Here is a 25,593-nt window from a genome sequence, read left to right on the forward strand (position 1 = left end):
CACTGTCTGTCATTTGCAATCCCTATTTAATGTACAGCGCTGCGTAATATGTTGGTGCTATATAAATCCTGTTTATTAATAATAATAAAATAATAATAAAGTTTATTAAAGTCAGATTCTTATTAACAGATTGAAAAGAAAAGATGAACCATTGAAGGAAAAATTTTATTTGATTTTTTATTTTATTTGATACATTTTTATTCAATTAATAATGATAATAATAATAATAATAATAAGGAAGACAAAGATGGTTAGGCATGCATTATGAGTATTATTACACTCTTTGCATAGTTTAATGCTCATCTCCGTCCAGAATTCCTCCATCAAAGTTTACCCCCTACACCAACACTTCTAGCAATTTGCCCCGTTATATGTTGTAAAGAGATAAACATAAAATTCCAAAATAATAGCCTAACTCTGTAGTCAAATAAAACACCTGCTTCAGAGTCTTCTATCTTATGGATAGCAGAATATGGGAAGCTCTTTCTTCAGGTTTCCATGTAGCGGTCTAGATACATGGACCCTTCCTACTGGTTGTTTACTGGCAGGGCCCTAAAGACTCCAGCGGGGTGACATCACAAGGAGAAAGGGATGCAAAAAACCATTAGGTAAAGCAGATGGATTGCAGAAGTGGATCACTGGTCCTCACTATCAGACAACGTTTCAATTGGTGTTAAGAATGATTATTAATAAACAGTATTTATATAGCGCCAACATATTCCACAGCGCTGTACATTAAATACAGCAAATGACAGACAGATACAGACAGTGACACCCGAGGAGGAGAAGACCCTGCCCCGAAAAGCTTACAATCTAAAAAGTGACCACAAAACAGTGAGATACTGCTCTGCTGATTGTTGGAAGAGATGAGGACAGTTTTTCAAAGAGATAAGCTATCCAAACTCCTCTTTTACTCACTTTAAGATGTGGTCACATGACACTTTAGTCCACATTGTTCTTTTTTACATTGTTTAACACACATAGGGGTATTCTTCAGGGGTATTGTATTGTGCACACATACTATTGGCTGTCTGAAGCAGCAATTTCAATGCAAAGGAAGACAGGCCAGTAGAGAAGCCAGAGTGAGTCCATCTGCAGCAGCAGAATATTGGTCCCCTGCAGCCAAGAACCTCTATGTGAAAGAGCCCCGATGGCCAATTTGGGCCGGTATATCTTCCTTTACAACATAGGAAAATGTTCAACTGGGATATCATGCAGATTTATAGGAGAAGGATAATGCATGAGTACAACGCAAGATTTTGTTTTACCCAGGCAGAATTTAATATTTCCACCCCAACCAATCTAGGATTCTCTTTTTTTAAGCTCATCTCTTTCAATGTCTTTATGCTGCTCATTGGTCCCTGAATCTTGTCTGCAATAATGGAGAATGACACCAACAAGATGATGTGAGCATAGCTTGCTGAATTGCAAGCATAGGGTGGTATAATGATGTCACCCCCTTAAAGAGTCAGATGTATGATGCTTAACACTCACAGGATGCCATGGCAGCTGCTATCTAGAAGACTGAGAATAACTACTTGTGAAAAGGATCACTGCAGGGGACAGCAACAGCTAAGCGGCAAATATTGCAGCCGGTGTTGCTTTTCTTGTTTTAGAAACTTGGGAAAAAAACCTTGCCTGGAGCTGAATTTATAAAAAGGAGCACACACTCTTCCCCCAGTATAAAGAAACTCCACTAACAAGCTGGAACATGAACTCCTTAAGTTAATAAAGATGTTTTCTGAATTCCAGTGATGCTGTATCCATCTGTTGTAAAACAAATGTTTGCTGTAATACATTTATAGAACCAACAGAGTATGCCAAGAAACAGATAAATGAACATAAGTATCACAATGTCTATACAACCCATATGCTATTCACCACCAGACATTTGTAGTTTTACAAACCATGTATTCGTTATTTACTATCAGTAAAGCTGCGTACACACTTCCAATTTTTGTCGTTGGAAAGGATCTTTCACGATCCTTTCCAACGACAAGGGAGTGCACGATGCATGAACGGTGCTGTACATACAGCACCATTCATGCTCTATGGAGAGGGGAGGGGGAGAGCGACGGAGCGGCACCCTTCTGCGCGCTCTCCCCTTCACTTTCATTAGGATCGGCTGTCGTCCATCGTCCGTGGATCCGGCAGGTTGGTCGTCCGGACGATGGACGACACCGACTGTACACACGGCAGATTTTCGCCCGATAATTGGCCGATGCCGATTATCGGGCGATAAAAATCTGACATGTGTACGTAGCTTTACATGTCCTGTGTGAGAGCACGACTCTGGAAATGATTCAGCAGTATATATGTGTGAGAAAGATCTGAAATCCCGTTCAGCTACTCTTGTGATACATATACCTCCTGCCGCACTGCAGGGCAAGGACTACTACACCTCTCGTCTTATTGGACCATGAAGATGGCTTGATAGGTGGTACTGAGCAGTGCAATAGCACCTGATTGGCTCAGAGCAGAATTTCCCATTGCGGGAGGATAAGGCAACGTTTAGGCTTTGGACAGGTACAATGCATTCAGTGATGTTAAAACATAGAAAGTAGTAGACTTAAGGTGTTTGTTTTCCAATATTGGTCTTATTTTATCCAAAGACAAAACTGTAGGAAAATGTTATTTGCTGGTATATTTTGCTGCCTGTGTCCCACTGGGGGGGAGATTTATCTTTACTTACTGTCCCACAGGCACACCAAGAAAACAAGAATAAACTATCCTCACCTAAAATTGGAACTAAAGTTTCACTTGTAAAAGTTTTGATCAGGTAGATCATTACAGGTAGTCCCCGGGTTAAGGACATCTGACATATGGACAACTACTAGCAATGAACAGGGGGAGGCTTGAAGGGGGGAGGGGGTTGATTTGCATGACTTGCAGAAGAAATCTTTTGCAACCTCTTGTAACTCTTTAATAACCAAGCCTGCAGTTGTTTCTTTTTACGTATCAAAGCACTGCTTGCTCTAGAACAGGGATGTCAAACTCTGGCCCGAGGGCCAAATTTGGCCCTCAAGGTCTTTTTTTTGCCCCCTCCCAAAGAATTCTGAAAATGAACTACATCTGGCCCGCCCACCCGCGTTACCACCTAACACCATAATTTTCAATACTAAGACATTGTTCCTGTACACTCATCATGTGACAAAAAGCCTAGGCAATGATCACATGGTGCCTGACTACCAGGGGCATTGTGTTTGTTTCAATCCATTAGGGAATGCATAGTGTAATATTTAGTGTCAGACAAACTTGTGATGTGAGAGGATGAATAACACACAGCCTGCATAGACAGATAGAAATTAGTCTTCTCAACTCTAAAGTGTGTATATAGGGGTTTGTTTTTGTTAGGTATGGATGAAGTAGTAAACTTCCTAGATTTTTTTCAATAAATTTCAAGTTTGGCCCCTGACTTGGTCTAAGTCTAATTTCGGCCCTCTGTGTGTTTGAGTTTGACTCCTTTGCTCTAGAAGTTTATTAATGTCTAGTTTGTTTTTTTTTTTTTTGCTTTGTGATTAACACACAGTGAGGATTTTATACAGTAACTGACACCACGCTGCCTAATAATATGTTTAGACAAACATCTGTCCTAATTGCATAGATTAAAATATTGTACCTGTTCCGACTTACATACAAACTCAACTTAAGAACAAACCTACAGTCCCTATCTCGTATGTAACCCGGGGACTACCTGGTATTGCAGAAACAGGGCAGGTGATGTCCATTCTGTAGTAATTCCAATAAATACCTCCTATGTGAAAAAAGCTGGGTTGGGCGCGTGCAGGAACCCAGCAATCATGGATATGTAGGCTCCAAATTTGGATCAATCAGAAAGCAATAAAAAAAATTCTCAAAGACTCATCAGATACTTGCATGATCCAACAGAAATTATCCAGCCTCACCGGTCAAGTTTTGATATGGATCACTTTTGATCAATCTTATTTAGAATCAATTTCTAATCCATCCAATTGAAAAAAATCAAATGAACTGCTCAATCAAATGGGTAAATCAGACATTGTATGTCCAACCTAAATCTGCTAGTCCAGTTCCTGAAAACTTCCATACGACAGCTAAAGTTTCCAGCCCACCAACCCCCAACCTGTCTCTCCGTTCGGCTCAATCTCCCTCAGATTTTTATAGAAGGAGTAAATGGTTTTGGAATGGATATAGGGGAATTTTCCAGATAAAAGGTTTAGTTTGATTATAGAGGTTGTTTCTCCTTGATACATGCAAGAATTGTAGTTTGTTCTGAACTGATGTCTTGTTATATTTTGTTGTGTATAGTATGTCCTATTTTGTTTTCAACTCAGTTGTTCCACGTCCAATAGGCCAGTATTGTTATAGTGTGAAATGTTTTGTTAAGTCTTTATGATAAAAAAACAACTTAAATCTGCTTCCATTTCTCAAGTCTAAATATTGATTTTCCTTTTTTTTTCATTTTGCCTCGTCCTTTTAGTTTGTTCTTTTTTCTGCTTGCCCTAAATGATCTGTGCACACAGGAAGTCTATTAGGACAGATCATATGACAGCCAGGCCGACCTTTTATCTCATCCAAACTGCTGGTCATGTCCAGTGAATCACAATACATAATAGAAGAAGCTTCTGCGAAATTGCAACAGCAACAATATCTCAATGCTGCAATATCTGATGTTAATGTCACCCCCATCAGCCTTCTTACACCACCCACCCCTATATTCTATTCTTTATCCCACGTCCTCATTCCTAACTGATACCCGTTGTCAGAAACGTTTACAAACTTTGCATGACTCCAAAAGTGAGCGGGGGGTCATTTACTAAACTTGGAAGATTGCCTGGCCCTGAAATGATTAAAGTGCATCCTGCTTTATAAATGTTTTCTAGAAATCTGTGCAGTAATCGAATGTAAAATGTTGCCTTCGTGCAGGATTTTCTTCAACTGATCGTGCATGTACACACGTTAGAACAGATCTTTCACAATCCTTTCCAATGAGACAAGACTGAAAGATGCATGAATCTGCGCTACATACATACATGCGTCGCGTTCTGCTCTATGGAGAAGGGAGAACGATGGAGCAGCACCCCGCTGTGCTCTCTCCCCTTTACTTGCATTTTGGTAATTCGCCTTTCATTGATCCAGGACGGATAGAGAACGCCTGCTGTACACACGTCAGATTCTCGTTCGATTTCAGGCCTGAGGCGAGAATCGGATGAGAATCATCTGATGTGTGTACCTAGCCTTACACAAGGGGACTGGTCTTGTATCCGGCCCCTGCAATTCTGCACACAGCCTGTAGTCAGCGGCCCTTCTAGGTCTCACAGCTTTGCTCTCTGCATAGTCGATATGTAACTACTATATATATATATATATATATATATATATATATATATATATATATATATATATTAGAACACTATATGTCATTGCCCAACATCTGCGATTGAAAGAGAATTTGCAGTACATAAAATACAAACGTTATCTTCTGGGAAATATATGTAAATGAACTGTATGTACCTGGAGTTTTCCCATCGATCACAGAATACAAAGGTCATTGTGACCCAGGACATCATCCAACTAACAATGACCTTCATTTCCAAAGCAAACAGCAGCTACTGGAATCCTGCCTTATCTAATATTGCTCAGGAACTAATCTATTACTCACAGCCATCCAGCCTGACACACAGAGGGTCATGGCTACTGCACAGGTATAGGTGTCAATATTACTGGAATGCCTGTGACAAAGGTTAAGCCTGAACAAGTGTCAGAACAATGAACCCTCCAAACACTCTTATCCCTGTGCAAACAGAACTGAGAATAACAAGGGGTGAACAAATATACTTAATTCACCACATAAAGAAGTGCTCACTATAACCCATACTCTGTTATAGGATCCATTTGTCTTTGCAATGAGTGGAGAATATTGTCAACATCTTGCAGCATTTTAGAAGCCATATGAAGCTATGTCTGGCCCAGAGGAGCTGAAAACTAACATTCATCTAATGCTTATATATTTTAGATTGAGGTTCATGTTTTTGGTTTAGATGAGGGACTTGCAGAAAGAATTCCAAGCAATGCAATGCAGAAAGTGGGTCTGATCGAATCCAGACTGCCAGAACAGAAAGTTCATAATATTAGGTGACCAAGGCCCACAGAGCAAGTAAGACTAAAGGACCTTGCAAGCAAGTGCTAATCATACATTTTTAAAATGCAATGAAATCTGGAAAAAAAATTAGCCTGGTGACTTGTATAGGTGAAGGTATTAGTCGGCTGCAGGAAGAATTTTCCTAGGTCTTCAACCCCACATTGCAGCAAATCACAGATTGAGAGGCTGCAGCAAGGACTGATCAGTGTCAGACATTTGTGAACTACACAGAAACTAGAATTGATAGCATTGCATCATTTTATAGCTGTCATGTCAGCTCGGGGAAGTGAAAGTGATCCTGCATGATGCTTCAACAAGGATGGCTGCATTTGCATTGTCTAGGGCAGTAGTGTGAGCTGTAATATATATATATTTGAATTACAATTCCTGACTTTTTTTTTAGGTATATTTTTTCATTTTTGGCAAAATGTTATGTTAACCTTCATACTAGATATCCCACACTCAACCAACCATGTACTTGTCAGCACCAAGTACTAAGCTATTTAGTTAACGATATGGCTGTAATCTATAACATATCTATCAACCTGCCCTTCTTTTATCTATAGGTTTCATTATAAAAACCTTTGTCACAGGTAATAATTGAAAGACTGCTGTGGTTTCACCTGTTTGTTTCTACATCTATACAGCAGTGATGAAGCAGCGGGAGGTAGGTACCATCGTGTGCACCGAGGAGCCCGGCATCTGACACTCCCAGAGGTGTGTAAAACGTAAAAGATTCTTTGCTCAGTGTTGCTTTGAAAGAGCAAAGTTTTGCAGCAAGGGTGGTGGGAGAGATACCAATCCCTCAAATCCACAAATTACGCAGCGCTGTACAAAGTCTAAAGTCATGTTTCTAACTGTCCCTCAAAGGAGCTCACAATCTAATGTCCCTACCATCGTCATATGTCTAACACAGTCTATGGCCAATTTTGGGGCGAAGCCAATTAACCAAACTGCATGTTTTTGGAATGTGGGAGAAAACAGGAGTACCCGGAGGAAACTCACACAAACACGGGTAGAACTTGCATGCAGATAGTGTCCTGGCCGAGATCCGAACCTGGGACCTAGCGCTGCAAAGGCAAGAGTGCTAACCACTGAGCCACTATTGCCCATGTACATGGTCTTGTACATGGCAATTTTTTTTTCTGGCTTTCAAGCAACCACCTACAGATAAAAACTAGTATCAAAGCTTGAGGACACATTGGTAAATTATTATAATACTACCAATACCACATCAGAGCTGTATGATTGGATACAGGTTCCAGTTAAAGCTCAAACCCAAGCTGGATGTTCTCTCCAGGTTTTAGTCCTTGCAATAAATGGTTGTGACTAACCAAGATGAACATATAGCTTTTGTATAGCTGTCCCCTGTAGTTTAGTGATCTGAATCCGGCACATTACAAGCGTTGTTTGCTAAAGGAAACAGCCAATGTCACCTACAGTCTGATAATAATAAACGTTCTTCCCACCTTCTATCAAGAGGATCCCACTCACTGCCTGGAGGGAAAAAATGATCAATCTGTTCTGGAAGTCAAATGATTGCTGCAAAAAACTCAAAGCATGTAAATAAATTATTTTATACTACTTAATTTACTTTAAGTGAAAAAGACATTTACATCCAGAGAAGAAGCCCACGTCTTGTGCGGTCTAGTCTTTTTCCTTATATAATGTGTTCTCCAAGGTAATATGTGCCCTAGTAATTCCTGAGCAGACTCTGCAGACATGACAAGGACTAATTTAAAGATAATAATTGACATTGTGTCTCCACAAGGGAAGAGGCGCAAGTCGTGTCCCTGTGGCAGAAACTTAGGGAAAACTAACCAACAGGGGAGCAGGCAGCAAGTGGGTCTAGTAGAGATTCTAGAGAAAATGGTAGACTAGACGTTGCTGTGGTTTTGATACAAGACTGCTGAATAGATCATAAACTTTCTTCTACAGCTTAATTGTTGGCTAAAATGCTGCAGAATCTCCCTCCCTTGCAAGGAAGTAGTTGCATAGTGAATGGTCCAGTCTGTAAGAGAGTAATGTTGCAGCAGGCAAATGTTAATTAGCCTTCTTAAAGAACATGTCTCCTAAAAAATACCTGTGCGACTTGGGGAAATAAAAAAGAAAAAAGTCCTAATCTAATTTGTGCAGCATTGCTTGCAATGTCCCCACCACCAATCACTAAAAAATTGCATGAACAGAATGGTTTATTTTATAATAACGGGTACAACTGGAACAAGATACAATAGTATACTCATTTAATGCTTTGTGAGTGATTTTTATTTACATTGCACGCTTGTAAAAGAAAGAAATGATGTGACATGCTGCAGCTAGTTTTGGGTCAGGTCATGTTGTGCTAACAGTGGGAGAGGCATTATGAGGAATAGTTACCTTGAACCAGAGCCTCCTGCTGCATACACAGAATAAATGTGCCACAGTCTTATACCCACAAAATAATAAATTGTGCCACAACAAAAATCTCACATAGTGCACTCTTTACTACAGCCGGATGGTAACTGAAACATGCCGGGTAGTGCGCCCAACTAAAAGCGACTGAGGAGATAATTGCTTCAGCGATAACTAAAGAAAGCCCTCTAACAGCAGCTCTGCAATTTACAAATGGCAGTCAAAGTTGGGGAGTAGCTGATCCAGAACATTGGGATGTCATATAGACATCAGATCACATTGGTAAAATTAAGTTATTAGCTTATGTACAATTGTGCTAACTTGGGTTGTAAGATTACCTGTCCTGGTTACATAACACGATTATGCAAGGTAGAATATATAAACTCATTTCTTTAAAAAAATGTAAATGATTGGTTGCATTGCACCACATTTACAAGCTTTCTGCATTTCTATGGTGAAAAATCCATCTCCAGTAATGTTCCTAGAATTTAGGGGGGCTAAAGCAATGTTGATTTTCAGGCAAAAATCTGTTCAGCTGTCCTTCACGGCTGTATATTGATCCGTTCTGCCATATTGGAAAATGACCAAAAGGAATAATTGCCATTTCCTATTGGGAAGGGTGCAGAAGGGCGCCTCCTGCTCATCCCTTCCTATACAACTAAACATCGCTGTCCAGCAACAATTGTTGTATGTGTGAAGGTTCTTATGTTTACATTTTTTTTTTAATATATAGTCCCTGCCTTCTTGTCTAAGTTTGTTTTTCATCCACACATAACAGCAGAATACCAAGTCAAACAAACCCACCTACTGTACACGGTCATTGCCATTTCCCAGAAAGGAATGCGAGTTTCACTGTGTGATTATTCACACAACAAAAGCCTGTAGAATCATCCAGAAGCCAACCTGAAAAGCATGCAGACCTGGAGGCTAAAGCATTACCTAATATTTACAATAACTACTTATTTTAAGCCTTTTTTAACATCAGCATATTAACAAGGATTGCTTTGAAGGACTATCGCAGCATGAAAACCTAAAGGACAGCAGAAATATGCAACAGCACACACTCAAGTTGAAGAACAGGAGGGGATTAAAGTAGAAGTTTGCATTGATTTCTATATATTATTGCCTGTTGTAGCTCACCTGGACGGTTAGTGGCAGCCATGATAAAAACTTGACGTCTGGTTTCCAGTCCGTCCATTTCGGTCAGCAACTGATTAACAACTCTCACGCTGGCTCCTGACTGTAAGACAAAAGAAAAAGAAAAGGTCTGAGAAAAAACAAGTGAAACCTTTTACAGAGAGATGACAACTGGAATCACAGCACAAGGCCATCATTATGAAACATCAAAACATGCTTGAAACTGATTAAGTTTACCTGTAAGGTGTAGTTGTTGGCAGACCCAAAAATACCCCATTGTTTTGCACCTTTTAGCTGGGCGCACCGCCCGGCACTTTTCAGTAGCCACCCAGCTGTTTTTGGGTGGTTACTGAAAAGTTGGGTCATGGGGCTACACCTGACTACAGTTTATTCCCACCCAGCTTAAAAATAAATCGAGCAACTCTAATACAGCAACTCTTCTTTTTTGCAGGATGTGCCCATGCAGAACATCCTCAGACTTCTATGGAGCTGTTCCCCAAGTGACGACACCACAGAAGTTTAAAAGGCTTTTACTACAAAGATGCAGAGATAATTTTACAGGGTACGGTCAGTAAGTATTTGCAAGGGGAGGCTAAAAGGTACAGATGATGCACGAGATGTACACACGTTAGATGCAATACGAGTAGTCGGACTCATCTCAGACAAGAGTCTGACGTGTGTACAGAAGTTGTCCGATGACGTTGATGGATCTGTCCTGGCAGATTCATAAACAACAGAACAGGAACGACCTCAATGGAAGTGAAGGTAGGAGAGTGAAGCGGGGTGCCACTCCCTTATTCTCCCCTTTCCACTGAACTGCGCTCATTCAGTCATCTTTCAATTGTTTTTTCTAACGAAAATAATCAAGCTTTTGTATGTAGCCTAAAGCTGCGTACAGACGTGCAATAATTATCGTTGAAAATGAACAACTAACGACTGTTTGTCCAATAAGCGTTAACAAAAAGAGTGCACAACGATGCCGATGATTGTCGCTGGAAACAAACGACCATCCCGGTGGATCTACTTGGGCGACGATTGTTCGCTATCTATTGTGTGTTCGGTTGTTCAGTGATCGTGGATGGTTCTGAAGTACACTTTCTGCTTTACGTGTCACTTCCTGCATAGTTCAAACGATCGTATCTAGCATGCATACATTATTGGTGGATTATATTTGAAAATAATCGTGCATATTCGTTAGTAGTTCGTTTTCGAACGCAATTATTGCACGTGTGTACCTAGCTTTAGTTTAAAGTAAACTTATCTCTTTCTTCCTGCATGTATGGACCCCCGAGGATTTTGAGAAAATGAATGGCATCTGGCCCGCCTGCCCAGACTTTTCTAACAAGAGTTTTGTAGATATCAGATATGAGCACATAACTTATACATGTGTAACATTCATTTCATTTCTTGGTGTCAATTGATTATTAACATTCAAGCCATCTTTATTTAAATCTATTCAAGAACTGTAGCTAGGGGCCAATTTGTGCTTACATTGCATTGCCAAGTATGTTCTTGTTCTAGATTGCATGTTAAGCAATAACTTAAATGTTTTATATTTAATTCAAAGGAATTACTTCCTCTTTTTTTTAAAAAATTCAAGTTTTAGAGTTTTTAATTTTGGCCCTGTGTGTACTTGACACCCCTGATGTATAGCATTACCATGATTATAATATAATCTATAAAGCTTATCATACAATGAAGTGAACTGAGATACACTATATAATCAATGCTATGTCTATAAACACAACAGACTAATGGCATGAATTAGGCAGTTTTCCAACAGGACAAAAGTCTTCCATTCTAAGCATGTATACAGTTCAATATTCAGTCCATACAGGTTGTTCTTTACAAGTGCAAATGAAGCAAGCGGCGGGATAAAGTGCATAATCCACCTTGTGAAATTGCCCGTGTAACTTTGGACAGATGCCAATCGAAGTGTTTTGGGTATTTCACATGACTAAGGGAATTTCTGGTTATGTTCTCTCTGTATTCCATGCTAAAAAAAGAGCCGTTTATTTTGTCTCAAAACATTGCAATTTCATATAGAGGAATGTACATGTTTCCTCGTTGCTGCTTGTTTGATTTGCACTTTAGGTCCTTGGTGCGGATGACTTAAACTATGTTGGTTTGTCTATAAAACGTTGACACGCAGTCAGTGTAAATGTATGGTCATTTTAATATAGTCAGAGCACTAATGTATCAGTTTCAGTAAGGGAAAAGTCCATGTTACTTTAACATTGCATACAACATACTGCAAGAAAAACCTTTGCTTGGGTTTATGCACAATAGCACTTTTTTTTTTAATAATGTAGGCGCCTCTTAAAATACTGCAGACATATACCACCAAATTCATAGAGTTGAACTGTATCTAAAACCCTAAACAAAAATGTTTACTCAGGAAAGCAGTCCAGCGTGACATCCACAGTGCTCCTCTACAGATACAGTATGGTGTGTGAGTATTGCAAAGGTAACACATTTATAACTTACTACATTATACACATATATATTTATAATTTAAATTTATATTTTAATACATTATACACATTATATACAATATATATTGTTGTTATATATATATATATATATATATATATATATATATATATATATATATATATATATATATATATATATATATATGCTGGGTGATCCAGCAAACCAGGAATGGATCTGGTAGAGGATTCAAAATATTTGCTAGCAAATTACTTTGAAGAACTCCATTCCAGGTTTGCTGGATCACCCAGCTTCCCTAATGAAAGTGTATCCTCCCCAGCCTTGGAGAGCTTTAATAAATCAGGCCCATTCTGTTACTGCTAGAATCCACAGAATACTGACCTATACAGATAGTGTTGTGTACACCCAAAAGAGCATCCCCTCCATTGTAAAGAGAAAATAGTTAAAAAAAGGAATTTGCATACTTTTCTTTTTGCAATACTAGCAAAAAGAAGTGGTGGAGGGAGGAATATAAGGAGCTTTTGGGAAACAAATAGGAAATTCATGAAGCCACTGCATCCAAGGATTGGGGAGCTACAATATTTTACATGTATATTTATGGGTTTAGATATGAATTAAGATGATATTTTAATAAATGAAATTTCCTTGAATTGGGGGCTAGACTTGGGTACTTTAAATAATTTTTTTTATTTTCATTTCTCATTTATCTTATTACCATTATTTACACATTGTACAGCTCTGAAATTGGCAAACTGACTCCCTATTCTATCTGTCAAGATAATTAATAACAGAATAAAAAAGCCTAGGCCTATACACAGCTCCTAACATGAGCCCAATGTCAGTCTGAATTGTATGTCATTAGCTTCATTGAAAGAAAACAAGGCTCCCTGTTCATAGGAAAATATTTTCATAAGGTGGTGTTTGCGGTTATGTCTCAGCTGTATGTAAATATACTATTACAATGCAATGACCATGTAGATACATTAAAGGCTTTTGTTACCCATATGGATCCAGCCTTTACTATTAAGTTCAGAACACTTTTACCATTGGGACAGGTGAAATGTTTTCCTAAAGTGCACCTGTCACAATTTATGCGAACAGTAAAAGTGTTCTGAACTTTACAGTTTAAAGGCTGGACCCATACAGGTAACGAAAGCCTTTTAATGTATCTGCAAATACAGATGTGAAAAAAAATATTAATATTTTTATTTGTTGTTTTTAATTATTTAATTTCCACTTTTTATACAGTGTGGAATGGTTGGTAGTGTGTCATCCAAGCTGCTTAGGTTGGGAGCGGATTCTTTTTATTTTAATATTGGTAAGAATGGAATTCTTTTTACTTGAAGATATCAATGAGACATGTGCCTTGTTGATTCCTGTTGTGCGAAAATTTCAATGACAGGGCAACCATAAAAGTTCAGATTGCATTGGGATGGACCTATAGTTTTAAGTAACTAGGGAAAGGGATTCTTGTTATTATTAAACTTTTTATAACTCTTTATAAAGCGTTAACATATTACGCAGCGCTGCAATAAATAGGGTTTGCAAATGACAGACAGATACAGACAGTGACACAGGAGTAGGAGGAGAAGATCCTGCCCGAAAGAGCTTGCAATCTAAGACAGTGTTTCTAGATCTTTTTACCATGAATGAACTCCTTGAAAAAATCTTCAGAGAGCCCCTTCTATAATTGCTATAGCCACAGGTTACAGTAAATTAGTGTGGCGGTCAGTAAAATGAATGCCAATTACATTGCTGGCCAGTGGGAAGAATGTCACCGTTACAGATAGCTAGAATAAGGTAATAAACTGATCTGAGACACAGAAAATTGTTCATAGCTCAAGGAACCCCTTGCAACTTCTAAAGGATGTAGGGGAGAAGCAGTACACAATAGAAGGGGGATGTGAAATTGAGAGAGATTTGTTATTGGGTGGTATACATATAGGAGTAGATACTAACCTCACAGCAGGTTACTTTTTATAGGACACATGCTATCAAAGGGAGTTATAGGCAGCAATAACTGTGCAGGAACAAGCTTGGACATTCGCTGGGGGTGGATTTGGGCAACAAGCAGACAAACACTTTATTACAAAAAAGTATATCCTTTAAGAACAGAGGGTATTCAGCACAAAATTAGAAGAAAGTGATAATCTTTTTAAGATGTTCCATATAAAATCAAAGTCAAAAGTCGCCTAGTATTACCCTAATAAGTAAAAAAAAAAAACTCAAACTTTTAAAGTGAAAATCCTTTTTTAGTAAAAGTTGGCAGACAGGTTCACTCCATGGGAAACAGTAATAAAACTCATATCAATAATACCTTCATAGACTTTTACAGCGGGTCGAAAGTTAATTGGATGACATTGGCAGGACACTTTTTTTTTTTGTCTTGAAATAAATCTTCAAAATTTCTCTTTTAATAGATTACATATTTACAATGTATATCAAATTTTACAGCTTAATGAAACAAAGTATGTTTGTGCGTATAAGTTAAAAAGAAAAAAACTTACATCAATACCAGACCTTCGAGGACACAAAGCGTCAATTTCGTCAAAAAATATTACGCAGGGGGAAGAGTTTGAAGCCCTTTGGAAAACCTGACGAACAGCTCGTTCACTTTCACCAACGTACTGGAAAATAAAGACAAATGGATGGAAGGCATGAACACTGTCAGAAACTGAACTCCAAGAACAACTTTCACTTAAATGTATTCTTTAATGACCACAGAAGAATATAAACCCATTGTATGCGCCTTTGCAAACCCAAAAAAATACTATGAAAAAGTAATGGCGTCATAATTATTTATGTGCAGACTTTATGACCATTTTTATACTGGAAAAGAAGATAACGGGAAATGTAAAATGTCAGTGGAATAAGAAGTGAGGGATGATTTTCCAATGGCGATACTTTTTTAAGTGATAAGTATCCTGTTCTCCCTCATAGCTTCATTCTCTTCCATAGCCTGCACTGAAATCTAGTGTGTCAGTGACCCAGGATAGTGGTGGCATCACTCCCTAGGTCATGTGATAGCTGCTATGCCTGGGTTCTGGCACAGGGGAGCGGGTCACACATACTACCTAATGCCCACAAGTGCTGGGTACGCTTGCTGGCTGCAGGGGAGCATTGTGCTGGGAGGGAGCACAGATAAGGTTAGTATACTGGGAAGGGAAAAGTCATTTACACAAACATTATCACTTTTCGCTGCATTGGCACAGTTACAGTGTCTCTTTAAGAAGCGTGTCCTCATTTTTTGCCTTTAATAAACTTTAAACTGTTTCAATTTTGGCATTAACAGTTCACTTAGGTTGTAGGGGAGGACCCACCATGTACAAAACTCACCATATTTAGCAGCTCGGGACCCTTTACTGAAATAAAGTTGAGTCCAGATTCATTGGCAACTGCCTGATAAAACAAAAGAAAAATTTGTTAGAAAGGTGTGATTTTTTTTATACTTTTCACACATACATATGATAACCCTGACTATACAGACTATGCAATTGTAATACAGATAAAGACACAGGGCTCAAACCCTGAGATTTCAACAACTCTCTGGAGCAGATTGCTGTATGTCAAGTAAGTAACATATGCGGGAACCTCTATTGCAATAACAAGGATTTGTATTTTTTTTATTGTTTAATATTTTTAAGCAGTAGCAACCCAGACACGTTTATGTCACAAACTGCAGATTTGGCTGAAGAAACTGCAACAAAAACACATTTAAAAAAAACAAAGATCATCTTACTTTTGCAAGCAATGTTTTCCCACAGCCAGGGGGGCCTGCAAGTAAAACACCAGCTGGAGCCATAAGACCCAAAGCCTTGAATTGTTCTGGATTCCTTACAGGAGCCTGGATAGTAAAAAAAAAAAAAAAAAAAAAAAAAAAAAATCACATTTTGTTTGAATTATTAATTAGAAAAAAAACACATTTAAAAAAAACAAAGATCATCTTACTTTTGCAAGCAATGTTTTCCCACAGCCAGGGGGGCCTGCAAGTAAAACACCAGCTGGAGCCTTTTGTTAATCTACTTCTCATATCACTAATCTTTGTTTTCCTTTTTGTTTTGTAAAAAAAAAAAAAAAAAAAAAAAAATAAACAAAATCACATTTTGTTTGAATTATTAATTAGAAAATGCAACCTTTACACAGTTACATGAAAACATTACAGCACTTTGCCTTAGTACACCTCTTAGCCCTAATGCGAGCAGTAAGCTGGCTTCAAGAAACATTTATGCAATATTAAAATGCCTTATAAATGGGAAGATGTCAGTCTGGTGGAATGGGCATATCAAATGTTAGACACCCTAGGTAATGACCACATGCACCTGAATAACTCGATAAAAAGGCCCAAAGCATTAACGTTAAATTGTGCCTATGAAGGTTAAAGCAACATGTACTGTAAATATCTTACAGATCAAACAAATCTGCAATATTGTCTGCAGTCAAATATGTTAAGGGTGTAAATAAAAAAATGTTTCCAGTGTAAACTCTGGGGCTTCTGAGAAGTTCTACAAAATATGAGCGCCTACAATACGGCACCTTTAAGTGTTTGCTTTTCATGCCTACCTGTCTGAGAGCTGAATATCAACACAGACTTAACAGGTTTAACTACCAAAAACAATGGCAGCTCTTCTGATCTGTTTGGGAAAGGTTCTCATAAGCAGGACAATGTATAGTACACAGGAGTCCCCAGATCACTATCAAGCTTGCTGAAAAAATGGTACTCAGGTAAAAACAGAGTTTAGGAGCCTTCATGCATAATACATATGAAAGCTACATTGCTTTGTCAAGGCACTGCTTATTGTTTTGGTACCCAACTCTAAACTTTCCAAGTTTCCAGCTACGGGACATTTGTATTGTAATGCACAAACATAGATCTGGCTTCAGCTGACAAGCAAAGATGTTTGTGTAGTGAGGGATCAGCCTTCATGCAAGCTTGTTCTCTGTTCACTTCTATATATTTCGCATATGAGGGATCACATCTTTTCCAAGGTACCTTGGTGTGGCAGAGAGGCTTTTACATGTATTTGCTATCGGAAGCACCATGCATGGTTCACTAAATACAAAATGGAAATGGCTTTACACTTTATCCACCAGTCTTTACCAGCACTGCTTGTCTCAGAAAGGTTTCAGACTTCAAAACAATCCACTGCTCTATTGTTGAAGAAAAATGAATAGCAATTAAATCTACATACACACGTTAGACGTTTTTCGTTCGATAATCGCCTTAGCCGATATCGGACGAGAATCTGGCCTCAGTTCATCCTGGCAGATCCACAGACGACGAACGATCGTAATGAAAGTGAAGAGGAGCACATTGAGGTGTCGCTTTGTCGTTTTTCCCCTCCCTTCTTCATAGAACGGCACTGTATGTACATCGCTCATTCATGCATCGTGAGGTGTTTTATCGTTGGAAAGGATTGGGAAAGATCCTTTCCAACAACAATTACTGCATGTGCGTACGCAGCCAAAGTTATGGCCTCCTTGAATGGGAACAACTGACCAGTCTCTGTAAGTCAGCATATGGCAGGGGTGTCAAACTCTGGCCCGGGGGCCAAAGCTGGCCCGGCACTTCCTTTTTTTTGCCCCCAAAAGAATTCCTAATACGAATTGCAGCTGGCCTGCCGCTACTGCAATCCGTAGTAATGGCGGGACAGCTGCAGTTCATATTAAGCTGCTGTTCCATAGACGTGAGTACAATGCCGCTACTACAATTCCCGGCATCACTCGCGTCTTTAGAGCAGCAGCCTATGCGTGGTATATGCATGGCCCCGCATTTTATAAACGCAAGTGATGCCGGGAATTGTAGTAGCAGCATCACTCATGTCTACTGAACAGCAGTCTATGCGTGGACCCCGCGGAGTTTATACTGACAGGTAAGGTCAATAATTAGGAATAATCAGGATTATTATTATCAGGAATTATCATAGAGCTATTGCTTTATTAATTGTTTTAATGTGCCAGAGAATGCAATGTGAAACCAAATGAATGCAGCAATTAATTTGATTTCACATTGCATTCTCTAGTAAAGTAAAACAACGAATCTCAATAGGAAAAAACAAGAACACATGAGAAGAGCATGCAGTAATATGCAGTGGATTGATCTAAATTATTTAGACCAATCCACTGCATATTACTGCATGCTCTTCTCATGTGTTCTTGTTTCTGCTTATTGAGATTCATTGTTTTTTCAATAAATTTAAAGTTTAGGCCGCAACTTTGTCCAATTTTTTTAATTTTGGCCCTCTGTATTTGAGTTTGACATCCCTGGCATATGTTTTTTACCAGTAAAAATTTGCTCAGAACTCACCAGTATGGCCATCGTCAGCTCCTCTCGGATCTCCTCCAGAGCTCCTATGTCTGCCCAAGTCACGTCTGGCACAGTGGCAAAACCCTCTCTTTTGGCAGAAGGTTGTACGGCAGGTAGGGCACTCAGAAAGTCTGACATCTCGATACAGAGGCCCTGGAGATGCTCCTCTGGAAATGGGGTCTCTTCCTTAAGGAACTCGAGTAGTCGCTGCAGCTCATCCTGTAGAAAAACATAGCAAAGTAATCCTTCACCCCTTTATGAAGGAGGGTATTTACTCATTTACACACAGCACTGCCCGGTATACAAGGGAAGGTTTAAAGGTATCATTCTCCCAAATTTCATGACTAGACAATGAAAAAAATAAAGCACAAGGAAAAGCTAATTTCCATGTAAAACTGTCCTCTGCTATTATCATCATGCACTGTGCACTCAAGCACACCCATTTAGCCCCTTGGATTCCATTTTCCATGTCCTCTTTGATTCCTGCTACACATGGACTGCAAAAAGCTTATACAAAATAAAATTTAAGTACTTGCACTATTTGAAAGTGCTTAGAAGTATACCTGATTTGGTTGTCCAGCCTGGACTTTTAACTTGGACGTTTCTTCTGGTGTGGAGCTGGCTTCTGCTGGAGCCTCATCCGGTTTACTCTCCCGCAGCTGAATCAACGCTCTGTTCACAGCGCCCATTGCTGCCTCCCGACACAGGGCCATCAAGTCGGCACCGACATACCCTGGTGTCAGATGAGCCAGACGCTGGAAATCAAAGGATTCTGGGAGCCTCAGTTTTCTGCACAAGGTCTGCAAAATCCTGTGTAGTTGTACATAAAGAGAAAGAGACAATTAGATGATAAAACTAAAATCTCTCACAAAGTAACAATTTATAAATACATTTTAATGTTGGATTTGAATGAATTTTTCATGTGGGAAAAAAAAGTATATATCGAGGTCATAATATACGTCAACATTATAATTTAGTAAAAAGAGTGTAGTGTTTATCATTGCAAAACCTTCCTTGCACATCAGCCCAGTAACATAACCTAGGCTAAGTGGACATCAGTCAGCTGCAAGAGAAGTCTTCAGTCTCCTCTCCCCCCATGATCAGAATGCATTACTATGGCAAGTGACAAGGTGAGAGGCTGCAGAAGCTGATCTGTGTCAGAAATTTATAAAACAGAACCAAATGTTTGACACAGATCATCATGTCATCTCTGAGCCCAGAATATCAATGGCAACCCTGGATGATGCCCAAGTAACTATTGCATTGTCTTCTGAACAGCATAACACTGAATGTGAGAATTGAGAGCTTATCACAGCCTCTATATGCAGATAACGTTAGAACAGCAAGAGCAATGCCTTGAATCACTTTAAATAGTAGCAAGTGTTTTACAGTGCCATGTAAACCTTACAAGTGTGAAAGATAACAATACTAATGAAGTACAGGACACATGGTGAAGGGAACAAAGTAGTTGTCAGAGTTAATCCTTATTTCCATTTAGATTTTAAACAGAAGATGCTGGTGTGTCTGCAGCCTGGACCTAAAATCAAATTTAGTCCTAATCTACATCGTGTATACACCATGTTTCTAGCACTGAATAATTAAACGTTTTAGAGAATGTGATCAAGCTTTAGAAGGTTACAATGATTTAAGTACAAATAATAACAAAATTGTAATTGTATTTTACAGGGATTCTTCTCTTCACACCATGGTGTTCTGTAGTTTACAGAGGTGGACTGATAGGGGATGATTACATGCTTAGGATTATAGGGACTATATATTATATAAATATATATATTTCAAATATATATTAAATAAATATATATATATATATATATATATAACTATTTTTAAAGAAGGATTAACAAGATTTAACAAAACAGTAATAATGGTTTTACAGACCAAAAGGTAGCAAAAAAAGAGAAGCTTATTGTCAAGGTCTATATCTAATATGAGGGGGTGCTGAGAAGTTCCTGGCTTTGGCCCCTTCCAGATGAAATAGAAAAAATGAGTGTGGGGGGATATGACAGCCTAATATCTTAGTATGTAACTGTGCATATATCAGGTCTTTGCGATTCTTAAAACTGTTTTTTCTTTTAGTGAGAAGCTGTGATGGCAGAGGCACAAGCAAGTTTCACGTTGTTGGAGTTACGGGCCGTCATGAAGTTTTTGTTTCTCCAGGGAAAGTCTGCAAAGGACATTCACACTGAGATGTCACAAACACTGGGGGAGAAGTGTCCTTCCTTTCCTAAGATATTAGGCTGTCATGCCCCATACTCATTTTTCTATTTAATCTGGAAAGGGGCAAAGCCAGGAACTTCTCTCAGCACCCCCTCGTATATTGCAGGCTTTAGCATAAGCCAAGATCCAAGAGGCTTTTTGAGAACATAAAGATTAATTTGAAAGTGATGCATAACCTTCCCACAGGTACTTTTTAGACAAAGATAATGTAACTCTTGAAATTGCCCTTGTAAAAGTACATTTTTTCATCTTTATCTAATGTTATGTGCAAGCAGATTTGCTATCACGTCTAATGTTTTCCTTCTGAAATGATAAAGCAAAGGTCAAATGAATGCCAATGTCTGTGTACAAAGTGCTAATTCAGGAAAGTCACCAACCTTTTGCACCCTGGGGCAAGACTTCATATTTTACAACATTCGAAGGGTCAAAATACATAAAAAATATGGCAAGAAATGACACACAGTATAAAGAAGTATACGGGGCTGTACAATATATAAAAAACACTGTGGAAGGCTGGTTTGCACAGTGGGTTGTTGGGGAGCTGGTGTCCCTCCTGGAATGTTAGGGGCACCAACGCTGTGACAGCAGGGCACTGTTAAAGTGCTAGCTTGCACGGTTTGGGACCTTGTGAAAAAATTCTGGCTTGATTTAGCTGGAGCAGTGCCCCAGAACTCTCAGCCAAGCATTTGCTACTCTGTAGACTGCACCCAATCAATGTTGCCACATAGACCATAGACAAGTAGGGTTAGGTTTGCCCGTCCGGTAATTCAGTTCTACATCCCACAGGCCAAACAAAACAGCCTGCCAGAAGGGATTCTGGCCTCTAAACCAAATGTTGGGAGAAACCTAAAGTTGTTTAGCAGCTCCTGACTTTTTCCAGCTTGACATACTGTAAAACATACTGTGAACCTTAATGCAACTTGCCAGCATTACCTCTGTCTGGCTTTCTCATCTGGAATTCCCAGAGAGATTTCTCTGTCAAACCTCCCAGCACGACGAAGCGCAGGGTCCAGAGAATCTGGGCGGTTAGTGGCGCCAATGACAAGAACCTGAGCAGTTACCTCCAGGTTATTTAAATCTAATAGGAAAAAAAGAGAAAATGGTCAGCAAACTATTCTGTAAGAACCCATGAAGGATGCTTGTGTGAATAAACAAGAAGAACGAGATAAGACACTGACCGTCCATACAAGTGAGCAGCTGGGCCACAATTCTCCGCTCCATGTCCTTGGAAGCCACTTCTCTCTTTGGGGTTATAGCATCAATCTCATCCATGAAAAGAATACACGGGGCACTGCTCTGGAATATTCAACACAAAACACATTTTCAACAAACTGCAAGCTAATATAAAAAAAAAACACAAATACATGCAGCTCAATTTATATTTTTTAATGCAAGCAGTGCAAGTACCTTCGGTTGACCTGGCATCACCCTTTATGCAATCCTTGTACAGCGGAGCTTATGGTGATAGAGGAAGCACAAGAAACTACATTTGTATGCTGAGCAAGAGCTTGCCACAGAAAGGGAGAACAGAGAGAGACATAAGCTCATTCTCCTTTACTGTCTATTGAAAAGGCTGGGGTGGGTGCATGACTCTCCTAAATATGTAGTCATAGGCAGGGGGTAGCCCATAGGCTCAAAAAAAGAGGGTAAATTGAAGACGGAGGACAGAAAGTTGTACTGTGGTAGGGAGCTCCCAACTAAACCATTTATTCTGCATTTCAATTTGATCAGAGTTCTGCTTTATATTGGATCTTCAGAACAAATTTTAATGATTGAGTGAAGGACTGTTCGAACCTCTGGCTCAGGATCATAAAGTTTGGACTGCAATAAAATTAATAAATTCCTGACCATTTCCCACTCTGCTAAAAGTATTTTTGTTGTGTTTGTCCTTGTTCTAGTGATTTCTATCCTTGACCCAGATACCAAAACCTGGAATGAATTTCTTTCATTTTTTATTAATTGGTCAATGTTTACAGTTCTGGACCAGATCTATTCCAGGTTTGCTGGGTCACCCAGGTTCCTCCATTATGGTCTCCATTCTCCAGTTTTGGAAAGCTTTAAAAATATCAAACTGTGGGAAGCTTACAATGTGCAATGAAATCACAATGAGCAATTTCGGGTCTAGGAGAGGAGCTGAAACAACTGTGCAAGACTAAAGGGAAACTAGAGGGCAGATTAAAAGTGAAACTTTTGCTTTGCCCATGCAGGGTGGGAGTTTGTACACACAGACAGTACCAGGTTACACCACCTCCCTCCATAGATCTACCGCTACCCCTTCCCGCTGAGCACTGAAATAGATGAGGGAGTTTCAACAAGAAGCAGTGACAGGTGGATATGGTAGATCTTGCAGGAGTTTGCAGCAGATCCTGTGTTCTTAGTTGCTAGCATTGCAGCATCTGACAGTCAGATGTCTATACAGCCAACTGCTGGAACAAATGCCTTTCACTATCAACCATTAGGACAAAATGGAAATGTGGCTGGATAAACAATAGCATTTACATGCAGGTGCAGTCTGTGTTAACAAGCCCTAAAATAATAGGTTCACTTTCATGCAAACCTCTAGATAAAGATGATTGTCTTCATTTTTATCTCCCGCCGCATTACAGGTCTCTGAAGTCATATATCAGATTAAATATAATCGCTCATAGCTCGGTCAGGACTATCTTAAGTCACACGATGCTTCATATACAGAAATTTTGGATATTTTTGTCAGCTACTAATGCTAGGAAGAAGAATGACCTAAATTTTTATAGAACACAGTAAACCAGAATATGTCTACCACCTTGCTAAGTGTACACCTCAATTACAGCATGGTCAGTAAAAGACAACGCACATCCTCAATTAACCAGGCTCATCACAACTTGGTTAATAGTAATCCAAACAGTGTAAAATAAGACTGTCAACCTCTGGGGGAGGTGTGGTGGAAACTACTGACCCTCATGGTGCTGCCCTAGAATGAAGTATAGGATAATAAAGATAAAGAGGAAAGCTGGGTTTTAAAAGGCAAACTGAAAGTTTTATATTTTTAGGTAAGTTATATTATAAGTCAGATAACGTACATACAATTAGAAAAATGTCTTATTCGTGACGCCCACATGAGGTGGACAGTACAGATAATATATCCCTGAAGAAGATAAACAATACTGGTGAACATGAGGACATTGCAACTGAATCCTGGGGAATACAATATAGGGCCTTACCACAGCCTGATCAAAGAGTTCCCTCAGCTTTTGTTCAGATTCCCCTGAGACTCCGGACACCATTTCTGTAGCTGCAATCTTCAACATTGGTAAATCCAATTCCTGCAAAAAGCAGGATGATAATGTTATAAAAGATAAATAACTACTCATTCATACAATGGAATTTTGTGGAACATTTTTTAGTACTTTTTTTACCATTTTCTTGCATCTCTATAGAGGATAGATGATGAGCTCCAGACACAAAACCAACATGAAAATTTTGTGCCCTAAATAGTTACTGCTCCATACATAGCTCAAGGCAGGGGTCTCCCAACCACCGGCTATAGACTTGTAGCAGGTCGCAGGCTGTGCTGAACCATGCTGCAGCCTTCACTGTGACAAGAAGGATCTGTGACAAGAAGGATCCGTGTCATTTATCCTGACATTTTGTTCTGCTTGTGTGACTAACTGAACAAATTACTAGGCGAGAGGAGCCAGCTTACGTAAGTGGCTGAAAAAAAGGACAGAAGAGAGGATGCAAATCCTTCATGCCACAGTAAAGACTGCAGATGACAAAAACAGAAGTTTCCCACTTGAATTACCCCCCCCCCCCAACTTTCCCTGGTCCAGGTAAAAAAAAAATGGTGGCTGAACACTGACTTGAAGTATATCCAAACCTAAAGACGAAAAATGAAATATGCAGCTTGCAAGTCCTGTGATGTGACATTCTTTTTAATCATTTTTTTTCACCTGGTGATCCTGCCAAGAACACACTTTCTTTTTACTTTTCCTTAACTGACAAGGCCTACCCACAGTAATGTATGTACGAAGCTGCACTGTTACCCTAGCACAGGGCTAGAGAACACCATGCGCTGTGGTACACTGCAAACCAGACGTATATGCCAAGTGCGTTGAGATGCTATTCAAAGTGAATGGTAAGCAAATGCACAGATCTAAATGGGTCCTGAAACTGATTTCAAGATAAAAAAAAATAAAATAAAAAGACTTACAAACCCAGACAAGAGACTTACCCCAGCAATGGCCTGAGCAAGTAAGGTTTTCCCACACCCAGGAGGTCCATGTAACAGGAAGCCACGAGGTGGCACAACGCCCAGGTGCTGGTACACTTCAGGGTGACGCATGTGAATCAGGAGCTTGCAGACCTCCTGCAGAAGTGACAAAATATTTGCACATAAGCTTTCATATTAAAAAAAAGACACTGGGATGGTTTGCATTCAGGTTTCTTCAGAATAAACTCAATCCACCTATGAGCACAGTTTGCGGAGGAGAATGGTCCTTAGTGCCTGCAATTGTGTTTGTTTGTTACAGGTTACTAAACAACAAGTTAGTATTGCTTTCTAATCTGTCTTGATCCTCCAACCAAAAATAGTAACCCACAAACCTACCGCTAAGGTTTCGTCATTTCCTCCAACATCCTCAAACCGCAGAGACGATCTCTGCAGCTCAATGGCTTTTCCTTTTCCTGTGGTCAAAATAAAAGATTACAGGTTAGCTAGGTAAGTGTAAACAGCCATAGTGGATATATCAAACTGACTGAATATTTATTAGGCTCTATGTGAATGTTTACGGAGTCTCCAATAGAGGGTTTTCTTTTAAGTGTTCCCCATAAAAGAAATTCAATCTTTAGGCCACACTCAGCCTGGCAGTGGGGTTGCAGTGTGGTTACTGCTTCCTCATGCTACTCAACCACTGCTTTGGAGAGACACTACATGTAGATTCGACCAACAGCAGTGCAACAGAGAATGAAT

At 39.3% G+C, this 25,593-nt stretch overlaps 1 protein-coding gene across 1 annotated transcript in view; it reads right to left on the reverse strand.

The window, feature by feature from the left end:
* NVL (nuclear VCP like) overlaps positions 1–25,593 on the reverse strand; it is a 41,557-nt gene that overhangs the window by 8,816 nt on the left and 7,148 nt on the right. The window contains exons 8-18 of the mRNA XM_072409909.1: positions 25,231–25,307; positions 24,856–24,990; positions 23,846–23,947; positions 21,824–21,941; positions 21,579–21,723; positions 18,971–19,217; positions 18,408–18,626; positions 15,843–15,947; positions 15,440–15,502; positions 14,611–14,730; positions 9,653–9,752 (exon numbers count right to left, since the gene is read on the reverse strand). Coding sequence (XP_072266010.1) covers positions 9,653–9,752; positions 14,611–14,730; positions 15,440–15,502; positions 15,843–15,947; positions 18,408–18,626; positions 18,971–19,217; positions 21,579–21,723; positions 21,824–21,941; positions 23,846–23,947; positions 24,856–24,990; positions 25,231–25,307 — 1,431 coding nt within the window. The remainder of the gene's footprint in view (positions 1–9,652; positions 9,753–14,610; positions 14,731–15,439; positions 15,503–15,842; positions 15,948–18,407; positions 18,627–18,970; positions 19,218–21,578; positions 21,724–21,823; positions 21,942–23,845; positions 23,948–24,855; positions 24,991–25,230; positions 25,308–25,593) is intronic.

This window comes from Pyxicephalus adspersus, chromosome 4 (assembly GCF_032062135.1).
Source record: "Pyxicephalus adspersus chromosome 4, UCB_Pads_2.0, whole genome shotgun sequence".
Lineage (NCBI taxonomy): Eukaryota > Metazoa > Chordata > Amphibia > Anura > Pyxicephalidae > Pyxicephalus > Pyxicephalus adspersus.